The sequence below is a fragment of the Netta rufina genome (genome assembly GCF_964035555.1).
Source record: "Netta rufina genome assembly, chromosome: 12".
Lineage (NCBI taxonomy): Eukaryota > Metazoa > Chordata > Aves > Anseriformes > Anatidae > Netta > Netta rufina.
The window spans coordinates 1,818,805-1,840,872 of NC_140135.1; the positions used below are offsets into that span (position 1 = coordinate 1,818,805).

At 41.9% G+C, this 22,068-nt stretch overlaps 1 protein-coding gene across 2 annotated transcripts in view; it reads right to left on the reverse strand.

The window, feature by feature from the left end:
* The window catches only part of THOC2 (THO complex subunit 2), a 53,610-nt gene extending 49,803 nt beyond the window's left edge, over positions 1-3,807 (reverse strand). For both annotated transcript variants that reach the window (XM_084293982.1, XM_084293981.1), the window contains exon 1: positions 3,683-3,807. In XM_084293982.1, the coding sequence (XP_084150108.1) occupies positions 3,683-3,744 (62 nt within the window). In that variant the 5' untranslated portion in view covers positions 3,745-3,807. The remainder of the gene's footprint in view (positions 1-3,682) is intronic.
* Positions 3,808-22,068: the final 18,261 nt, after the last annotated feature.

The following is a 22,068-nucleotide window of genomic DNA, read 5'->3' on the forward strand; positions in this document are numbered from 1 at the left end:
GAGCACACATTTGCAGCTCCTTCATCCTTTCCTTTCTGTCCTTGGTCACACAGTTCTAGCTCTCATTTCAGCTAAATCAGTTAACTCAACTGACAAACCCGGTGGAAAACTAGTTAAGATACAAGTCGTCTGCCACTTTGCAAGCTGAATCAGCTCACCAAGAGGTCAGATAAACACCAAAGTCAATGATGCAGTGAGGTATGAAGACCAGGCCGAAGCCCTCCCATCCAGCACCATCAAACCATTACATCTAGTCTTAACCAACTACCTAAGTTAAAAATCAGAACATTTGTCTCCTTAGTAGAATAAAACCCATCAATATTAGTATGGGTAACAAACTCAAGCAAAAAAAAAAGGCACTACAGTATTTTTCCTCCTAAACAATGCCCAGAAAATGGAAAATTGTCAGTTTCAGTTCAATATCCCAAACATTAAAAGCTCCCTTGAAAATTCTATTATTCTAACCTTGGAGCTCATTTCTACATGTTTAGGACACAGAACTTCTCCATTCTACCACAACCTAAATCCCTTTTGAATATAAAATTATGTAATAAATTTGAAATACAATAGATAACAGGATAACCTAGAAACTAAACATTAAAAAAAAAAACAGAATCACTTCTGAAAAATCAGTCTCAAAAGCAAATTTGTTTTGGACTAAGATTGGGTAGATTTGTTTAAACAGGAACCGTGAAGCTGTGTCAATCACCTATAGAACAAGATGGCATAGCAGAGCCAGAAACCCAACTTAAGCCTCCCAACTCACACGCAACGTCCTATATACTCAGTTACACTCCCACGCATGGTCTACAGCAGTAATTATCATGAAGCGCATGTGCCTGCAAATATGGAAGTATATGCATAACTCAACTGATGTGGGTAGTTCTTTTGTTGTGCACAATCAATTGCATTTTGCAGTCAGAATGGCACAACTACAACCAAGGTCTGTGTTCCTGACTCTCAGCCCTTTAATTGCTCCTCATGGTATGACATTCCTCATGCAAGCAAAGTAACACACCGGGAGTGCCTCAAAGAGGTCTCCAAATTTCACATTCGCAGAATGTTGAGCTTCTCCAGTTAATCTTGCAATTTAAGATAGTGCAGAAACTGCAAGCTCAGTGGTGTGCTTGGCTGGACTTCCCCTTTGAAGGGTCCTCGATGCATTTGATCCATCACAAAAAAAAAAGAAAATATATCCCTGTAACAGTAAGTGTTTGCCATTGCATGATTGCGCGTGCATTATCAATGGCCTACAGTCATAGATGAACACCTTATTGTGGAAGCCACTAGAGAAAGTGATGTGATTTAAATACAAAAGGACAGTAGATGGGTACACAAATAGGTCTAGAAGAAGTCTAGACTGATGAGAATAATAAAGCAATCACACAGATGTCAACTCCATCTCTCTTTTGCAATAGCAAAACAAATACAGATAATTTAATAAAGTGTATTTAGACAGAGAAGGGCCTGAAAAAAAGATACAAGGTGACCACATCCTGACCAATTTTTCATTTTGGTAACAAAGAATGCTTGAACCTAGCACATGATCTGCATTCATGTATCTGTATTAGATATTATTACACATTGGTAGCTGGGTTAATTAAATTGGAAGCATGTACAGCTTTGAAAAAAAGTATTAGAACAATTCCTACAAAGTAAATGGTCACTACTACTTCGCCTCCAGAATGCTGCCTTATTAAATGGTTCATTTTAGAAAGATCACAGTTTTATATTCCTCCAGAAAAACAGGAGATTAAAAGCTTTGGAAAAAGAAAGATAAACACTAAGAAGCACTCTCAGGAAAACTTAGTTTAGTAAAAAGTTGTCTAAGATATTGGCTACAGATACATTGTTTTGCTTCCAGAAAATACTTTCATGCATATTCCACATTTATAAAACTAACACTGTAAAAATTGATAGCCCTTATCCAAGCAATCACATTTCCTTTAAAATGGATGGCTTCTTCTGCCAACTACTGATAAAACCACGTCTGGAACTGCATTTAAGCAGTATCTGGAATAAATATTTTGGAATAAATGCCACAAATACAGGAATCTAGTCTATTTTATTGGCCCACAGCAGGTTATCATTTTCTCCCTGTTCATCTGTACAGAGTACCACTGGAGGGGAAATGGGAGGCGTTAGCATGGCCTAAAGTTCCTTCCACTGTTGAAGTTCCAAGAATTCAATTCGAATAGTGCAACCATCATTACCAAATCAACTATAAAATTTCTGTCCTCGTGCAATCTTCATTCAGTCTCCATATCCATAACAACGAAGCTACAAAAATCATCATCATATTTGAAATACATAGGGCAAAAAATGACTTAACCATTATAGAAGGAGACTAGCAAGTGGATTTCACAAAATAACACCATACAAACCCAGGGTCTGTTTTATTATAGCCACTTGTGCATTTTTAAGAGATGTATCCATTTATATACTTCATTCTTTGTTGTTCAGTCACTCAAATTCAATAAAAAGGCTCTACTTGTTGCCTAAATATCGTTCAGCTATTGCCATAAAACCCAAGAGTTTTATGAGAGAGACTGAAAGGGTATCAAAATGAACTTCAGCATCCTTTGGGGGCTCCTGAACACGTAAGTTATTGTTGTCAGAAATCCAGCTATTGAACAGATTTCTGCTCACCTTGCATCATTCATATCAAAACACATTAAAGTGACATGACAACACAGTAACTGTTCTAGCACAATTCAAACACAACAATGGCTACAGAGGGGCATCCCTTCACTACAGAATGGAGGGTCTGAGGAAAACAGTTTTGTGCAGAGAGCCTCTGTGTTGTTTATTCCCTACAACGCTACCTCTTTCTTCACGCATAGGGAAGATCATTACCCTAGCTGTACAACCTTCTAAAATAGATGAACAAGAGAAAATAACATAAGTAGTGAATATCCAAAAGTGTATCTCATATAGTGATCCTCCAAATGCCTATGTTTGAAACTTGATGTTTTTTTAGTTACAACAAAGAGCAAAACCAAATGGAAGAATTTAAAAAATAAAAAAAAAAACTAAGCATTTACAGCTATGCGGTTGGTAAATAGGACACTCTCGTTCAAGGTAACGTAATAACAAGAAATTGACGAAGTGGTGAACAACCCCCCGACCCTGGAACACAGCAGGCAACATGGCTAGCAAACCTGCCGAATAGCGATTGCTTAAGACAAACCGAGGGAAAGCCCTGAAAAGGAAGCCCCTAGCACACCCAGATCGCTCTGGGAAGCCGCAGCCAGACCCTCCGGCATCCAGGCGTTACCTCGCAGGATAACTGGGGCCGGCCAACTGACCCCACCTAGAGCGAGCCGCAGAACGCAGCGCCCGCCACCTGCCAACGGGCAGTAAAACGGAACGGGGGCCGAGGCCCGGGCCTGAAAGGCCGTGGCGGTGACAAGGCTCCCGGGTGAAGGGGAGGGTAGGAGCTGGCACCCGCTAACCCGGCCCAGCGCAGGAAGAGGGCGCTCGGGCAACGGGCGGGCCAGGCCCAGCCGGCGGGGGCGAGCTTCGGCGAGGCCCGGCAGCGAGCGGTGGAGCCGGGCCCAGGGGGCCAGCGGCTGGGCCCTCCGGCCCCGGGAAGTCCACAGCGCCCCCCGCAGCCGCACTCAGGCCCAGGCCCCCCTCTTTTCTCCCCCCTGCCCCCCCAGGCCCGCGGCCCCGCACTCACAACTCATTCTTGCCCGCTTTCTCCCAGTTCTTTATCCACTCGGCGGGGAGCGCGGCCGCCATCTTCCCCGTGTGCCGCCGAGAGCCCGGATGGGGGAGCAGCGCCCGCGGGTCAGAGGGGACGCGGCGAGCCGCGGGGCACGACGGGAGCCACTCGAGCTGTGCCTTGAGAGACGGCGCATTCGTAGCCATGACGCATGCGCGGTTGCGAGGCCGCGCCCTAAACGGGCGGCCTCGCCCCCCTGCGGGTGTGGCCCCGTCCCCAAGCGCTTCTCCCGCAGGTTGCAGGCTTCTCAGGCAGCCTCCTCCCGTCCGCGGCTGTGGGCACTGCTCAGCGGCCCCCGGCCTTAAGGGTGGCTCAGGACGGATAGGGGCGGGCCCCTCGGTAATTCTGTGGAAATTAATGTAGGCCATGGACTTCTAGAGACGGAGCTAAGGGATCGTGCGGAGATGGCTTGTTAGAAGTGTTAAATGCACGCGAAACGTAATTTGTGGGCTGTGTCCTATATCGTAGGCTCTCAGTTCAGATTCCAGATTCACTGATGGCAGTAATACATTCAGTTGTCTTCAGAAAGTAAAGCATGTTCTGGAAAGGGTATGAAGGACTCCTTTGTGCCACTGTTCCCCAAAACCGTTGTTTTGAACTGCTGTTCCCCAAAATCATCACAGCGCTGGGGATAACTCTTCACCTGGAGTCACAGAGAAGAGACTCAATTTAAGGGTGCGAGTTAACAAGCACACGCAAACAATCTGCTCGTGTCTTTTATTCCAACAAATAGATTAAACGTTTTTCAGATGTGGCTTTCCACATAAGCAATTTACTCGTCTAATTGACAGTGACCCAAAGCAAGGTGCTGTGCAAGTACCACATAGCTTTGTACAGATCTGTGAGCCACTGTCACACGAGCAAAACAGACAAAGTTAGAATGGCCGACCAACTGAGGGCCAACACACAAAACTGGAATTTAAAGGAAAGAATATAACAGAAACAAAGATGATGATACAATTTTCAGAATGCAATGCACCTGAAGCTTAAGTCACCCTCAATGAGTCTTTCAGGGTATTTTACTTGTCATTCGAGTTCTACATATTTGGAAAGCACTGAACAAAAGAGTACGTGTGTGTGTGCATGCATTCAGTTTTCCTAATTATTTGGAACTGCAAAAAATTATAACCCTAGTTACTCAAAATGCAGGGACCCGTGTCCAAAATGATGAACCATCCTTTGTAAACCATGTTGCAAGATGTAGAGGTTCTGTCTTTCAGAATAAAATGCAGATAGTCTTCATCTATTGACACAGCTTTTTTACCAATAAATGACCAAATTAGCTTTTCGATTCCTGTTTGGGCACTATTTTGAAAATTAAAATATTTTTCATTACCCCTTGACAAGATTGGGGATAAAATATTTTAATAAATTATGATATTTATTAAATGTACAGCAAACAACTACATAGATGATCCCTAATACGCATGCCCATCTTAGACGTTTTACATCCCTGCAAGTCTCCCCAAGCTTTTCTTAATTTCTTTCAGTTGCTAACAAGGATATATAAGTTAAGAAATACTTAATTTGGATGGGCAGCACATTATGTCTTCCCAAAACTGTGCAAGGACTGAATGTGAACAAGTTGAATTTTACCTTCATGATGAGGATGAAAGGAGACTATTGAGAAAATAACAGAAGACTAAAGACATCTAGTCATTGCAGGAGCAAAAAGATTACATCCCAAGTTTATTCAAGGAAACCAAACTACTTTTGTAAAGGATATTCATCACAGAATGGGTTGAAGATAAATGTAGTTATTACACACAATGTAGAAATATATGTGACAGAAACGATTTGAAAATCTAACTGAGCTTATACTAGTAATAAGTAATAGCTATAAAATCTATGGAAAGTGTATACTCATGCTTGCTGATATATTTCTTGTTAGAAGCCGATCACTTCATTATCAAGATCATTGGTTATAGGTTATAAGAAAAGCCATATCAGGTCAGTATAGCGGCCTTACGCTTATTTTCATTATAACAGTGTTTCATATTAACAAGTTTTTGTCTTCCAATACTAATGCAAATATCACAGCAGCAGTGTCACAACTATAGATTTCGAAACTCCAACTTCTCTTTTACTTGGATTTTGTAATTTGACAAGGGAACAACCTAACAGACAAATAATTGGAAACTGAAATATAGGCTTGCATAACTGAATATGGCTTTAAAGCATACAAATTATTCAGTTGTAGAGAAGAGACAAATGTTCAGTATTGCATAGTCATACAAAATAATGACTGTTGCTTCTGCAAATGCTTAGATCTGTTGACCTCTACCTTAGATCCCTTGACAGATAGTGATGAATAGAAGAGAATTTCTCTAAAAATGCCATCTTCCCTCTCAGCCAGCGCTATGAACTTATTTTTTAACAATCTATATATAAATATATATATATGCATGTTTACTTCATGCAGAGACTTCAGTGCAGTGCCAATTTTTACAGTGATTCAAGATCTGTGGACTTTTGTAGCAAATGGCCCATGGACTAGGTCTGTAAGAGTAGTACAATGCCATCTAGCCCTAATAAATGAGTAGTATTATATAACATTTACAGTTTAGCTAGTGATCACAACCGTTAGTGACATTAAAGCCAATTTTAAAAGATATTAAAGTGCAGTTGGAACTATAAAAAGATTTGTGAATGTCACCGAAATGTGAATGTCACCGAAAAGAATTAAAAAACAAACAAACAAACAAACAACAACAACAACAAAACCATAAGAGTATTGTAGATCAGTCATTCAATGGTGACTCATTAAAAGAGCATTTCATTATTGTAAAGTTTGGGCTGTTACTTAAGTAGCTTATTAAATGCTTAAATAATTAAATAATTAGGCCTGGGATTAAAGTACAGCCAATTATATTAAAAAAAATGTACCATGTCAGCATCACTATATTTGCTATGTTTTCTATACATTTCATTTGCCATAAGTGGGGTAATTAAGTTGTGATGAATGGTGCAACATTCACAGTAAATGAAATGCATTATCTGTAGGTGTTTCTGTACTGGAATTCTCTTCAGTGGTAAATAGTTTGTAATATATTTATAATCCATTTATAAACCCCATTTGTGAACATTTATGCTGGTGAGTGACTTTATCTGCTGAAACTTGAGGACTAGACATAAGTGAAATTTTCCTTTTATGTAAAGAATTGCAAAGTCAGGTCCTGAGATTTTGTTTTTCTTCTGAAATATATTAATACGTATCTCAAAATTATTAACAATTTTCAAAGCATTGCAATTCTCAGTTCCAAATGTCTTTTTTTTTCATTTTTTAAATAAAAATAATTAAGAATACTAGCTGAGCATAGGTTTATGTATTATGTAAAGTTTTCTTATAAATCCACATAAAATGAAGTCTTTTCTCAGAAAGTATCATCAGATGAAGCACTATATTTTTCTTGTTTCATATAGAATCATAGGATCATTCAGGTTGGGAAAGACTTCTAAGATCATCTGGTTCAACCATCCCCCTACCACAAATATTACCCACTAAATCATGTCTCTAAAGCACCATGTCCAACTTTTCCTTAAACACCCCAAGGGATGGTAACTCTACTACCTCCCTAGGCAACCCATTCCAATGCCTGACTACTCTTTCTGAGAAGAAATGTCTCCTAATTTGCAACCTAAATCTTCCCTAGTGCAACTTGTGGCCATTCCTTGTAGTCCTATCACTAGTTATCTGCAAAAAGAGACCGACCCCCAGCTCCCCACAGCTTCCTTTTAGGTAGTTGAAGAGAGAATAAAGTCTCCCCTGGGCCTCCTCTTCTCCAGACTAAACAACCCCAGTTCCCTCAGCTGGTCCTCATAGGACTTGTGTTCCATGCCCTTCACCAGCTTCATAGCCCTTCTCAGGACACACTCCATCCAGAAACTCAATGTCTTTCTTGTAGTGAGGGGCCCAAAACTGAACCCAGCACTCGAGGTGTGGCCTCACCAGAGCAGAGTATAGGGGGACAATCACCTCCCTGGTCCTGCTGGCTACGCTATTCCTGGTACAAGCCAGGATGCTGTCGGCCTTCTTGGCCACCTGGGCACACTGCCTCTTCGTGTTCAGGCAAGCATCAACAAGCACCCCCAGGTCCTTTTCCTCTGCACAGCTTTTGAGCCACTCTTCCCCAAGCCTGTAGCGCTGCATGGGGTTGTTGTGGCCAAGTTGCAGGACCCGGCACTGAGCCATGTTGAACCCATGTTCATCCCACTGGCCTCTGCTCATCGACCCATCCTGTACAGGTCCCTCTGCAGGGCCTTGCTACCCTCCAGCAGATTGACAGTTCCCCACAACTTGGTGTCATCTCTAAACTTACTGAGGGTGCACTCAATTCCCTCATCCAAGTCATCAATAAAGATATTAAAGAGGATGGGCCCCAACACTAGCCCCTGGTGACCAGTCGCCAGCTGGATTTCACTCCATTCACCACCACTCTCTGGGCCCAGCTGTCCAGCCAGTTGTTAACCCAGCAAAAAGTGTACATGTCCAAGCCATGGGCTGCCAGCTTCTCCAGAATACAGTGTGAGATCATATCAAAGGCCTTCATGAAGTCTAGGCAGACTATACCAACAGCCTTTCCCTCATCCACCAGGTAATATATCTATATATCTATATAGATATAACTTACATATAGTTATATGTTTAAATAGATACATATATATGTAAAGAGATTTATACCTACATCATCAAGGAGTGAAAAGCGTATATAAAAGTACACTTGTGGTCTAGAGATATATTTGTTCTAGACTCAATCTGCTTTCCATTACTTCCATTAACTTTACCAAAGCTATTGTGTTTTTTTTTTTCCAGTTTAAAATAGATATGAGGAAAAAATCAAACAAAAAAAGATCTAAGCTGTTTCGCAGTTGGCTAAAATATATTTTAGTTATACTTTAGAAATTCTCTTGTGAACAAGTTAGCTATTGCAGATTTTCTAGTATCTATTATATATAAATATGTATACATTTATATCAGCCATTTACATTTTTACAGTTTTTATAGTCACAGAATCATTCATTCAGAAGGGACGTTTGATGGCAATCTGCTCCAAGGCCCCGCTCTAAGTTAGGCCTAAAAGTTCAAGCAGGGTGCTCAAAGCCTTATGTGACAGTTTTTAATTATTCCAAGGAGGTGATTTCACAGCTCTTCTGGGACCCCATCCCAGTGTTTGAGCATCAAGGAGTTTTTTCCTTCAGTCAAATTGGAATATCCCTTGCTGCAACTTGTGTCTGTTCCCTCCTGTCCCTTTGCAGTACCTCTCTGAGACTGGCCTGGTTCCACAGTATTTCTGAAGTACTAAAGAAAGCTCCTTGTGATAGAATTTACATAAAATATGTTCTACTTATCAAAGATGCATGACATATAACCCCTAAAACATAATCATTCATACATTATGATGAGTTAATGGAGGCAAAGCAAAATATTTAGGAATACTGGGATGATTAGGGGACTGGAGCATCTGTCATACAAGGAGAGGCTAAGAGCTGGGCCTGTTTAGTCTGGAGAAGAGAAGACTAAGAAGGGATCTGATCAATCTGTATAAATACCTGAAGGGAGGGTGTCAATAGGATGGGGCCAGACTCTTCTCAGCGGTGTTCAGCAACAGGACAGGAGGCAATGGGCACAAACTCAGATGCAATCCTGTGCAACGTGCTCTGGGTGACCTTGCTCAGAAAGAGAGTTGGAGCAGATGATCTCCAGAAGTCCCTTCCAACCCCAACCATTCTGTGATTCTGTGGTTTTAAAAATAACCATGCACATTTTCCTCTTCAGATTAATATATTATCAACAAAGAATAGTCCTCAATCATGGGCTATAAAGTCATACTTAATTTTGCCTTATCCTTGCTTATATGGTGCTCATCTTTGTTAGTAATACCTGTTATTAGCTGAAGTATGACAAATTCCTGGGCTGAAGAGTAATATCTATATTGCAGTCCTACACAACTTCTTTTAAAGTTTATTCTTCACCCCTTCATGAGGCTTTTGTGTGCTTGAAAAAGTGTCATGAGCATCCTACAATTCCTATAAATGAGTCAGAGACCCTTTTAAAAGCTAGGATGTTTCTCTCATTTCCAAAAATTACAGAGAGATTTCCATCTCAATCAGAATAGGTATATTCACAGAGTTTTCCTTTGCCATTTTGTTTCCTTCTGTTATTTTTAGAAGTTGGCATTTACCTTTCTAAATATTCAAATAAAGTAAAATTGAAAGAAAGAAAAAGAAAGAAAGAAAGAAAGAAAGAAAGAAAGAAGGAAGGAAGGAAGGAAGGAAGGAAGGAAGGAAGGAAGGAAGGAAGGAAGGAAGGAAGGAAGGAAGGAAGGAAGGAAGGAAGGAAGGAAGGAAGGAAGGAAGGAGGGAAGAAAAATAATTATGACCGCAAAGCCATGGTACGTCAAGCTGCAGTCTTAAGTCACCTACTGCGCCTCGTGCCTGAATAAAGAAACAATCAGAATGTTTTGTCCCAATTTCATTAAAGAAAATGCCTCAGTTGGGCACTATGGTAACAGCTGGATAGCAGTAGGTTATTATTTAGCTTAACTACAACTATAAGGTTTTCAAAGGTGTAGTGTATTGTGCAGTGTATTATGTAGTGTATTATACATAGGATAAAAATAGTGTTAATTTAATCTTATAAAAATGTGTATGTTCTTGGTTTTCTAAATAAATACTACAGATGCCAATTAGGAGAGCTGTAAAATGTACAAAAGCATAAGAAAGAAAATGTCTGAACAGCTTGTTTCTTCTGTATGAACCTACTGCATGAATCTGTGTGACAAGGCACAACTTTATTATCTGCTCTAAGGGGTAAACAGCTGAATGTTTTACTTTTCTTGCATAGCCATTTAAGAGTGACTGGAATGAAATTGCCTTTAATGCTTGGCTTTTGTATCATGTACATGTAAGAATTAATTACTCTAAATTCCTGAAATATATGTGTTTTCTGTTTTTTTTTTTACTATTATTTATGTATTTGTTAGTCATAGTTCAATGATCGTTCCTGTTCTTTCTCTGGGAACATTTCCTAATTTCTCACACAGAAGAACAAGGGTACAGAAAAGGCATGTTTCCACATTTTCCAGATGATTTCCATTTGGTAAATGCTGTTTAGACAAGAGTCCTAAACATTATCTAGTACTGTCTGTTTCTATTCAGCTAGGCAATTGAAAAGAGAAACATTCTCACATAAGTGACTGCCAAATAGATGTTGTAACTTCTGTTTTGTTTTTTTCATAGCTAAACTCAGTATCAGCCAGCTATAGATTTAGGTTCGATATCCAAACCCTGTCAGCCTGGAAGCGTTCTGGTCCAGGTTTTGGAATGGTTTTGTTCCACTTAACTTTTTTGTTCATGCACCTGCTGAAGGAGAATGGAGGGTAGAAATACTACTTAAGCTCTGTTCTACACAATGCCTGTGAGAAAGTGGTTTAGTTTATTAAAAACGATGCTGTGAGCAATCCCTAGAGCAATTAATCATCCAACCTGTGATTGAGACTGTGTTTGGTAGGCATTAGAACAGTTATTTACTTGACAATATACTTCACTCTACCTCAAAATGTGTTTCTTTCTGATCAGAGTGAATACATGTAACTCTGCTTTGAAGAATGTTGCTTTTTGGAGTGTTGTTCTTTTTCTAATCAGCTGTTTCAGCATCAGCTTTGAACAGCTGAGGAATCTACAAATACAGGAAAAAGAGAACTGTCCCTTTAATCACAGTCTCACCAAATGGTAAAATGTTAGTGGCAAAATGGAGATCTGCAAGGCAGTAACTGCTGTGGTTTCTTTGAAGGACGGAGATGAGCTGTTCTGGTGGGCTGTGCTCACAGCCTATGCTGGAACAATTGAGAGAATAGATGCCTGCCTGCCTGCTTTGAGGAAAGAAGGCACAATGGAAGAACTGTAAATGCTTTAAGATACATTCTGTCTTCTAGCACATACATCTGCCTAGCAATGGCTGTATCAAAGTCTATTAATAGAATCTCAGATATTAGTATTGGGAATATGGATATATGGAAAACCTTGGCATTTTGCAAGTTTTGTAAGCTGAGCAGTGACAGCATCAAGTAAGGCAGTTGAGGGTCTTGCAGCATTACCTGGCTCCACTGCTGCAGAAAGGCAGCGTAAACTTGCAAAACTGCTATTCCTGACCTTGCAGCTCCTCATTACTTGCTGGGTTGTCTAATAGCAGGGTATTATTCGGGATGGCCCTGCATCATTGCACTTTTTAGGTAAGATACATCCCACAGAACATTGCATTTGATTTAACACACTTTCGTTTACTGACAATACCTGTTTGCTAACTTCAGCACATAATTAGCCTGCAATCCCATACGTGAGGCTTCTGGCATGGCAGTGACCGTGCTGGTCTGAGCAGCTCTGGGGCAGCAGTGCTTACAGCTTGTGCTCCTGTCCCTCATCTGGGATGTGTCCAGAGAAGACTCCAGATGACTGGAGCATCTGGGGATGGTTGGCTGCATGCTGCAGGAAGCATGGGGGTCCAAAGGCTGTGAACAACAGGCTCTGCTTGCCACTGGGTGGGCAGCAACTGCAGCTTGCAAGAGCTCATTGGTGTGGCTGTTGCTGAAGTTCACAGGCACTTACACCCTGGAATACATGATTAGGTAAAAGTCTGAACACTGTAGTTACCTCATGCAGGTTTACTGTGAGAGCTAAGGGTATTAGTGCATTGAGAGAACGTGAAGGTTTGAAGGTCAACCCTAAATTTGGTAAGTCAAACTCTTATCAACATGGTTCACACACTCATTTGGGTTGTGTACCCCAGACATCAGGTATGTTAAAATGGAAGTGTGTCTGTGCCTAATGATAATCATGTAAGAGAAAACCTGAATTTCTAAACTTGGTGTTTGCAGACTGTTAGGCAAAGAAGCTATTTCTGAAACTGTTGGTCCTGACTCCTTTTTCTCAGTCCTACACTGGAAAGGAGTCTCTATTGCTTCTCTGTTCTGCTCCACTGCTTTTTCCCTCTGCTGCTTTGATTCTGACCAGAGTCCAAAGGCAGCATATACTTATTAAATACCACTGCCTTTGATATGTGAATAATATATTTTTAGCTACCTACTTAAGCAGCAATATAGAATCATAGAATCATAGAATCATAGAATATCCTGAGTTGGAAGGGACCCTTAAGGATCATCAAGTCCAACTCTTGACACCGCACAGGTCTACCCAAAAGTTCAGACCATGTGACTAAGTGCACAGTCCAATCTCTTCTTAAATTCAGACAGGCTCGGTGCAGTGACCACTTCCCTGGGCAGCCTGTTCCAGTGTGCAACCACCCCCTCTGTGAAGAACCCCCTCCTGATGTCAAGCCTAAATTTCCCCTGCCTCAGCTTAACCCCGTTCCTGCGGGTCCTGTCACTGGTGTTAATGGAGAAAAGGTCTCCTGCCTCTCGACACCCCCTTACGAGGAAGTTGTAGACTGTGATGAGGTCTCCCCTCAGCCTCCTCTTCTCCAGGCTGAACAGGCCCAGTGATCTCAGCCGTTCTTCATACGTCTTCCCCTCAAGGCCTTTCACCATCTTCGTAGCCCTCCTCTGGACACTCTCCAACAGTTTCATGTCCTTTTTATACTGTGGTGCCCAGAACTGCACACAGTACTCGAGGTGAGGCTGCACCATCGCAGAGTAGAGCAGGACAATCACTTCCCTTGACCTTGATGCACCCCAGGACATGGTTGGCCCTCCTGGCTGCCAGGGCACACTGCTGGCTCATATTCAACTTGCTGTCTACCACGACCCCCAGATCCCTCTCTTCTAGGCTGCTCTCCAGCGTCTCATCGCCCAGTCTGTACGTGCAGCCAGGGTTTCCCCGTCCCAGGTGCAGGACCCGGCACTTGCTCTTATTGAACTTCATGCGGTTGGTGATCGCCCAGCTCTCCAACCTGTCCAGATCCCTCTGCAAGGCCTTTCCACCCTCATTCGAGTCCACAACTCCTCCAAGTTTGGTGTCATCAGCAAACTTGCTCAAAATACCTTCTATTCCTACATCCAGATCGTTTATAAAAATATTGAAAAGTAACCGCCGTAAAATGGAGCCTTGAGGGACCCCACTGGTGACCGCCCGCCAGCCTGATGCAGCCCCATTTACCATAACCCTTTGGGCCCTGCCCGTTAGCCAATTGCTCACCCACTGTATGATGTTTTTATTTAGCTGTATGGGGGACATTTTGTCCAGTAGGATCCTATGGGAAACCATGTCAAAAGCCTTGCTGAAGTCCAAAAAAATCACATCAGCTGGTTTCCCTTGGTCCACCATACGGGTGATCTTATCGTAAAAGGAAATCAGGTTAGTTAGGCAGGACCTACCCTTCACAAACCCATGCTGGCTGGGACCAATGACTGCTTTGTCCCCCAGGTGCACCTCAGTAAGTTCGAGAACCATCTTCTCCATGATTTTACCAGGCACTGACGTGAGACTGACAGGCCTGTAATTGCTAGGGTCTTCTTTCTGACCCTTCTTGAAAATCGGCACAACATGTGCCAGCTTCCAGTCTACCGGGACCTCTCCAAATTCCCAGGATCGTTGAAAAATAATTGAGAGAGGTTCCGCGATGACGTCTGCCAGCTCTTTCAGCACCCGGGGATGAATCCCATCCGGACCCATGGACTTGTAGGGATCCAGGTGGAGTAGCAAATCCCGCACACGTTCAGGGGCGGTTGGGAGTTTGTCATCCCCACCGTCCCGGTCCTCCAGCTCAGGGCACCCTGGGTCCCGAAGCCCATCATCGGCATTGAAGACAGAGGCAGAGAAGGCGTTAAGCATCTCTGCTTTGCCTATGTCATTGTCTGTGAGGAGACCTGTTGTCGACGGAAGGAAGACACAGACGCTCAATATGAGTGAACAATGAACTTCAACTTTAATGGATAGCTCAGTCGCCTTTTATCTAGTTTGAACATAATCAACTCATACATATTGCAAAAACTAAGCTCAGGATTGGCTAACATTTCCCGCTCTTTTCAGGTAGTTCCTCCTTCTTTTAGCCACCGTCCCGCCTTAGGGACTGTCCCCATCGCTCAAGGGCATCGTGTCCTTGAGCCTGATTGGCTCTCAGCCAGCTGTGTACGTGCCAGACTCATGTGAGTTGAGTACGGTACTTCACTAGCCCATTGCCTCTTAACTGCCCAACATCCACGTGTCCTATTTCACTTAACCATTCCTCCACAATTCCCCCGTTTTTATTTTGCGCTACAAATACCTTCTCTGTGAGTTGCTCTAGTTTCTTAGTTAGGCAGTTAAAGATTATACGTGCAGCAACTATAATCAATATAATTATAAGTAGAAAGCGAAGTCCCTCTTTAACTAACAAAACCCATCCACCCATGTTCCCAAAAACAGATTTAAGCCAACCTTCAAACCAACTATCTTGTACTACAATTTTTTGCATATGATCCCTTAACCATTTCAACTGGTCGTGAATTGACTAACCATGGTCGGAAAGATAAAAGCAACACATTCCTTCTACATCTTCACACCCATGTCCCTGAGCCAGCAGTAAGAAATCAATAGCGGCCCTATTTTGCAATACAGCATGTCTTAGACTCTCCATATATTGTGACATTTCAGAAAGAACTTGTGTTGTTACATTTGATTGTTTAACAGCCCAACAAGCAAGCTTATTAATGTTAGTCAAAGCGTGTGCAGTTCCCACACCAGGCACCAAAGAAGCAAAGAATCTTTCTGCTGGACCCCACAATTCTACATCATCATTACAGTCAGAACCCAAAGTTTTTAGTTCTCGTTTAATTCTTCTGCTCCTTGTCGAGTTCTGCCACGAGTGTAAATCTGGAGTGAAAAGTGTGAGTCGCCCTAGGTAACACGGTCCTCCAAAAGCATTGGCTGGTACTCCTTGCCATGCACGGTCTCCACAGATCAAAAACATGCCAGAGAGAAGCAGCACAGCCGCCGCTGCTTCCATGGTTACGTCAGACAGGCTGCAGGGTCCTGATGTCCGTCCCTCTGCTCTGTGCCGACTCGCCACACGGTGAACTCCAAGTGCAGCGCTGCTCGTGGCGGTGACTGAGGGGGGTGGGGAGGCTCCCATTGCCCCGTAGCCCCAAGGCAGCGTTATCATTCTCTCTGAAGGCGGCAGTGGGCAATGCCCAGCTCCAGCACTTCCCGGCAATCCCAGTTGCTCTGTAGCGGCAACAGCGACTCTCTGCTCAGCCTGATGTGTAGCTAAAGCGCTAGTGACTGTTCTCCAAGGCTTCAATAAATTTTTTAGCAGACTTAATATCATTAATAACATCACCAAACAATTTATCTCCAAATTTACGCCACTCTGTTTGTTCAAAAAACTGTATCAGGATTTGTAAAACAACCCTGCGCTACTGCATATGCTAATAACCCTGGCAAATCTTTTTCTACAATCTATATCTAAAATACTCCGCTTTTCTAAAAAGCATCTGAGCAAATTATACGCCGCTTGTTTTTCATACCTTTATATATACAGTTACAGCCTTTCCAAAGACCTCGGTGGCGCTTTTCCGGCGGGACCCTTTATAGGCTCATCCTGGGTGCGGGGACTCCCTCCCACCTTCCGAGCTGCGGGTGCGGGGACTCCTGTCCCTTTCACCTTTCAGACCTTGGCGACGCGTGACCGTCGGGATCCTCTCCCGGGTGCGGGGACTCCACGTCCCTTTCACCTTCCCGACGCGGGTGCGGGGATTCTTGTCCCTTCCACCTCCTGGGCTGCGTTGCAGGACCAGTTCCTCCCTTATTCCGTCGAACACGTGGCCCAGGATCACTGCCAGCAGTGTCCAAATCCCGTTCAGACTGGTCCCTGTTCCCGTTCAGATAGGTCCCTGTTCGGGCGCCAAATGTTGTCGACGGAAGGAAGACACAGACGCTCAATATGAGTGAACAATGAACTTCAACTTTAATGGATAGCTCAGTCGCCTTTTATCTAGTTTGAACATAATCAACTCATACATATTGCAAAAACTAAGCTCAGGATTGGCTAACATTTCCCGCTCTTTTCAGGTAGTTCCTCCTTCTTTTAGCCACCGTCCCGCCTTAGGGACTGTCCCCATCGCTCAAGGGCATCGTGTCCTTGAGCCTGATTGGCTCTCAGCCAGCTGTGTACGTGCCAGACTCATGTGAGTTGAGTACGGTACTTCACTAGCCCATTGCCTCTTAACTGCCCAACATCCACGTGTCCTATTTCACTTAACCATTCCTCCACAGAGACCTTCCCTATCAAGGAGCGGCCCTATGTATTCTTTAGTTCTCCTTTTTCCATTCACATATCTAAAAAAAACCTTTTTATTTTCTCTCACAGACACAGCCAGCTTCAACTCTAGGTGTGCTTTGGCCACACGAATTTTCTCCCTACAAACACGAACAGCATCCCTGTATTCTTTCCATGACACCTGGCCCTCCTTCCAGTAGCGAAACACTCTCTGTTTCCGCCTAATCTCCATTAGAATGTTCCTGGTCAGCCACACCGGCCTCCTGCCCCGCCTGCCTGACTTGCGATATTTAGGAATTGCCTGATCTTGTGCTTCTAGGAGGCATCGCTTAAAGAATGACCAGCACTGGTGGACATCGAGGCCTTCAAGAGCAGTTTCCCAGGGCACCTTGCTGACTAGTTCCCTGAGCAGCCTGAAGTCCGCTTTCCCCATATCTAGGGATGAGGTTTTGGTGGCACTTTTCCTTCTGTCACCGTAAATTTTGAACTCAACCACTTCATGGTCGCTATGACCAAGGCGGCCACCAATCACCACATCTCCCACCAGACCCTCTCTGTTTTCTAGCAACAGGTCTAGGAGGGCTCCTTTCCTAGTTGGCTCCGTTAGCACCTGCACCAAGAAGTTATCATCTAGGTGCTTCATGAACCTCCTGGACTTGCTCGTGTCAGCCGTGTGGAAATACAAAGCATTTAAGGACTAGAAAGAAAAAAAAAAATTGCTCTGCTAAGATTTGGACAGTCATCTCGAGTTTCTGAGTTTCCCTCATATACAAAAATTATAAGACATCATCAATAGGATGTGGAAAAAATGAATGACCAGACCGATCAACTGAAAGAGACATGTTTATTAACTGTAGCATTCCTCTTCACTCCTCTCTCCCTCTTTTCTTCCATCAGGATAGTATGTACTGCCTTGAATGTGGCAATTTTCTAGTTATTGTAGCACTGAATTATACAGTACCTGTAAACCAGCACTAATATTACAGCATGAAGGAATCATGAATAGAAAACCATGTGTGTGGCCATATGCCACTTGCTTGCTAAGTCCAAAGTCCCAGCTCTAGATAATTATTGCTTGCATTAATCAGTTCAAACAGAACTAAAATAAATCAGTTGTTGCATGTTTACTATTTTATCCTCTCTGTTTGGCATTTATCTTTGCTCACCTGCTCAGTGAATTGTGAAAGAAAGTAAATACTCTGTGTTTCTTCCTGAGTTGACATCAGATGCAAGTGAACTTGAAAGTAGTTCTAGCTAGCAGTATATCTAAACATTAAAACATGTTTGTTTGTTTTTCCTTGCTTAAATGCTAGCTTTTCCATAGAGCATATATTAACGAATTAAGTACCACCACCTCATGTTTTTAATTTTAATTAGAAGGATATTTTATTGCACTGTCTGATCAGCAGTGGGTTTAGGAGTTACAAGAAATTTTGTCCAGCTTAAGACTTTATTCCTGAAATTGAAAAGGCTCATCATGTTTTTCAATTTTTCCTGCTTTAGTATGATGATACCCCTGATTACCTCGAGTCCTTTGGACTTTTCTAGTACCTTAATTAAAAGGTAATGAGAATGATGTTTATCATTTGCTGATGAAAGGAAATAAAGAAGTGCTGTGGATAAAAGGAATGGACATTACACACTTCTGGAAGAGAGAAGCAGATTTCATTTTCTGTGGACCAACCAACAAAAGTGTAAGACTTTCATATTCCCATCAAACAACTGTGTCTCCTCTTCCAAGGGCAGCAAGAACATTGGATGAAATTCAGATGAAAAACATAGCTTTCAGGCATCTGTTATTTATCACTTATTCATTACTGAGGTGCAGCCTTATGGTGGCCTGCAGCCTCCTTACGAGGGGAATAGAGGGGCAGGCACTGAGCTCTGCTCTCTGGGGACAGTGACAGGACCTGAAGGAATGGCATGGAGCCAGGACAGGGGAGGGTCGGGCACTGGGACAGACTCCCCAGGGCAGTGGTCACAGTCCCGAGCCTGCTGGAGTTCAAGAAGCATTTGGACAGCACTGTCAGACATAGGGTCTACCATTTGTTGAGTTTGCCTGTGGGGACCCAGGAGTTGGACTCAATGATCCTTGTGGGTCACTTCCAACCAGGTATATTCTATGATTCTGTAAAAATTCTTTTCATATCTGTAAGATTTCTTTTTTTCTCAATTTATCTGCAAATAAAATACAGGAGTAACACAGATACTCAAACAAATGGAATTGCTCTGTGATCAGTTAAGATCCATAGTGTAGAGGCTACAGGTCCTTCCACAAAAAGCAAATAAAAAGCATGGAGAGGCGAGGTACTTGAAATCAGTAAACTACTTTTTTGTTGTTGTTTGGTTTTGCCTTTTTTTTTTTTTTTAATACAGACTACTCAACCTATTCTAAGAACAATTTTGTTCATTCCATTTTAAAGAAAAGGGTGAATATAGTAAATAAGACTATCTCTCTACATCCAGTTTGTGTTAACAAAGATACAGCCTGCAATTTTCTGCTCAAAGTTTAATTACTTTCTGTAGCTCAAGTACCATCATTGTAAAATTCCATCTACAGTGAAAAGTACTTCAAAGTAAAAAAATTACTTCAATGTTGTCATGTCACCAAGGGAATTGTTAGTTTTGGTTTACAGTACAATTGACTGATTCTGAATTTTATTTTAAGCTGAACTTTAAATTGGTTAGCCTTAACAGAAAAGAAAGAACTCACTTGTGTAGAAGGTAAAACGTTTCATGAGCATTACTGTCCTTATTGTCATTATTTTTCTTTTCTGCTATGTTTTCTTATCTTCCAGTTATTCTGTGTATTGAGGCTAGAAGTTTGGGGTTTTGTGTTATCAAAGCGCATGATTTAGACATCAAAACTTGTAAGTTGGTCACTGTAAAAATACCTTATGACCTCTATAAACAATCTGCTTCATTTGGAAAAGTATCAAAACCTCAACAAAGCAATGGCATTTGTGAAAATCATTGCTAATGAATGTATTAATAATGTGGTATGACGAGAATTTATAAGATTAAGTATTCATATTCCTATTACAATGTTAAGGAGCTAAACTTGCTGTGTCATAATATGTCTAAGATCCTTAAAGAAATAATCTTGCTTTGGTATGATGTGAAGTGAGTTTTGATTGATGTGATTTTCTGCTACTTAAGTAGAGCTATTTCTCAGATTGTGAGAAATATATGGAATTTTTAGGCAACTACATTCTTCCTGGCTTGCATAAATATTGCCTGTGATGCTGAAACCTTTTACTTTTGATTATTTTCTCTTCAGGAAATAGAGAATACAAATGAAAAAGGGGAAAAAAAATATGAGTATACATTATGGACCAGATAAAGATTTAGATTATTTATTTGAAAGGTGTGGTTTATATTTCAGTCAGTTGTGTCTAAAGCAATTTGTTTTTATAGAAGATTTCTTGAGGCCATCTCTGTTCGTAGTAAAGAACATGCCTTAAAAACTTAAATAATATTTTAGTAGAATGTCCCAGAATAATGGTCTGCATTTTCAGTATAGTTACTTTTCTTACTTAGAAATTACTAATTTGTTGTTTTTACTCTATATGGATAACCCTGAAGATTCAAATTGAGGAAAATGCCAACCCCTTGAGAAATTAGCCCACACATTACCAATACAGACTGGAAAACATATTTATTCTCATGAAGGAGTGAGGGCCATAGTAGCCTCACCAGATGCCAGAAGTATAGGAACATGTTGAATTATACTAGTTTTTAGAGTCGCTGTAAAACATTTTTTTTTTTATTTTTGCAGAACAAGAGGTTCTTCAATATTAGAACCACAGGACTTTAATTAGATTTTAAGGCAAGTAGATGACTTTGCCTAATGTTAATCATCTGCATAATCACATACTTGCAGTAACGAATTACAAAATGTTTATAATATTGCAGTCAAATCCGTACTAAAAGCCTATCTGATTATTTTTTTTTTTCCATGAGAACAGCCTCAGACCATTTGAGCCATTTTTTCCTTTATTTCAGGGAAATCTTTTTTTTCTTGTAGGCTCAGCATCATCATTAGGCTGCCATCACTAAATGTAAAATTTTAGGTTTCAGGACACTCTGTTTTTTTGGACCAGAAGTCCTACCAGAGCAAACATGATGTGTGGTAGCATCCTAAATACTGAGTATTGTTGCTGACTGCTGTTGCTGATTTCATTATGACTTTTTTTCTAACTGGCCAAAGGGCACCTGCTATTTTTTCATTACTTATAGTAATGGAAGTTAATATAGTTATTTATAGTGACTAGAAGCTTTGAACCAAGTTGGGGCCTCTGTAAATTCTAGACAACAGAAATTGAGAGATAATCCCTATTGGAAGGGCTTTCAATCTAAGCCCTGGAATCTGCAGACATTCTGGCATGTCATGTAATTAGGTTACTTCTCTTGATTTATTCCCAGATTTCTCTGTGATAAACTTTGGTAATTGGCCCATTACTCTGGGTTTGTTCAGCCTGGAGTAGGCCCTGGGGAGGCCTTATGGTGGCCTTCCAGTACCTACAAGGGGCCTACTGGGAAGCCGAAGAGGGAGTCTGTCAGGGGTTGTAGTGACAGGACAAAGGGGAATGGTTTTAAACTAGAAGAGGGGAGATTTAGATGAGATGTTAGGAGGGAATTCTTCACTCAGAGGGTTGTGAGGCACTGAACAGGCTGCCCAGATAAGCTGTGGATGCCCCAGCCCTGGAGGCCAGCTTGGACGAGGCCCTGGACAACCTGATCTAGTGGGTGGCATCCCTGCCCACGGCAGGGTTTGGAACTGGGTGGGCTTTAAGGTCCCTGCCAACCCAAACCATTCTGTGATTCTATCATTGGCCACTTTAAAATTTGTTGGATTAATCATGAGGGCACCTGAGTTCCTATAAAAAAGAAAGGTTAATGAAATATTTTAATATTGCAAAAGAACTTAGTCATGAAAATGGACAAATGATTTTGGCTACAGCTACCAAAGACAATAGCTTGAGGTTTCTGTCTGACTTGGGATATTTGAGTCCAAACGTGTGAAATTTAACAGGTTTAATAGCTAGTGAAAACACAGTTGGGGGGGGGGAGGGGGGGAGGGTTGGGTGGAGGGGAAGGCATATTCCTGGCAAACTTAGTAAGAACTTTT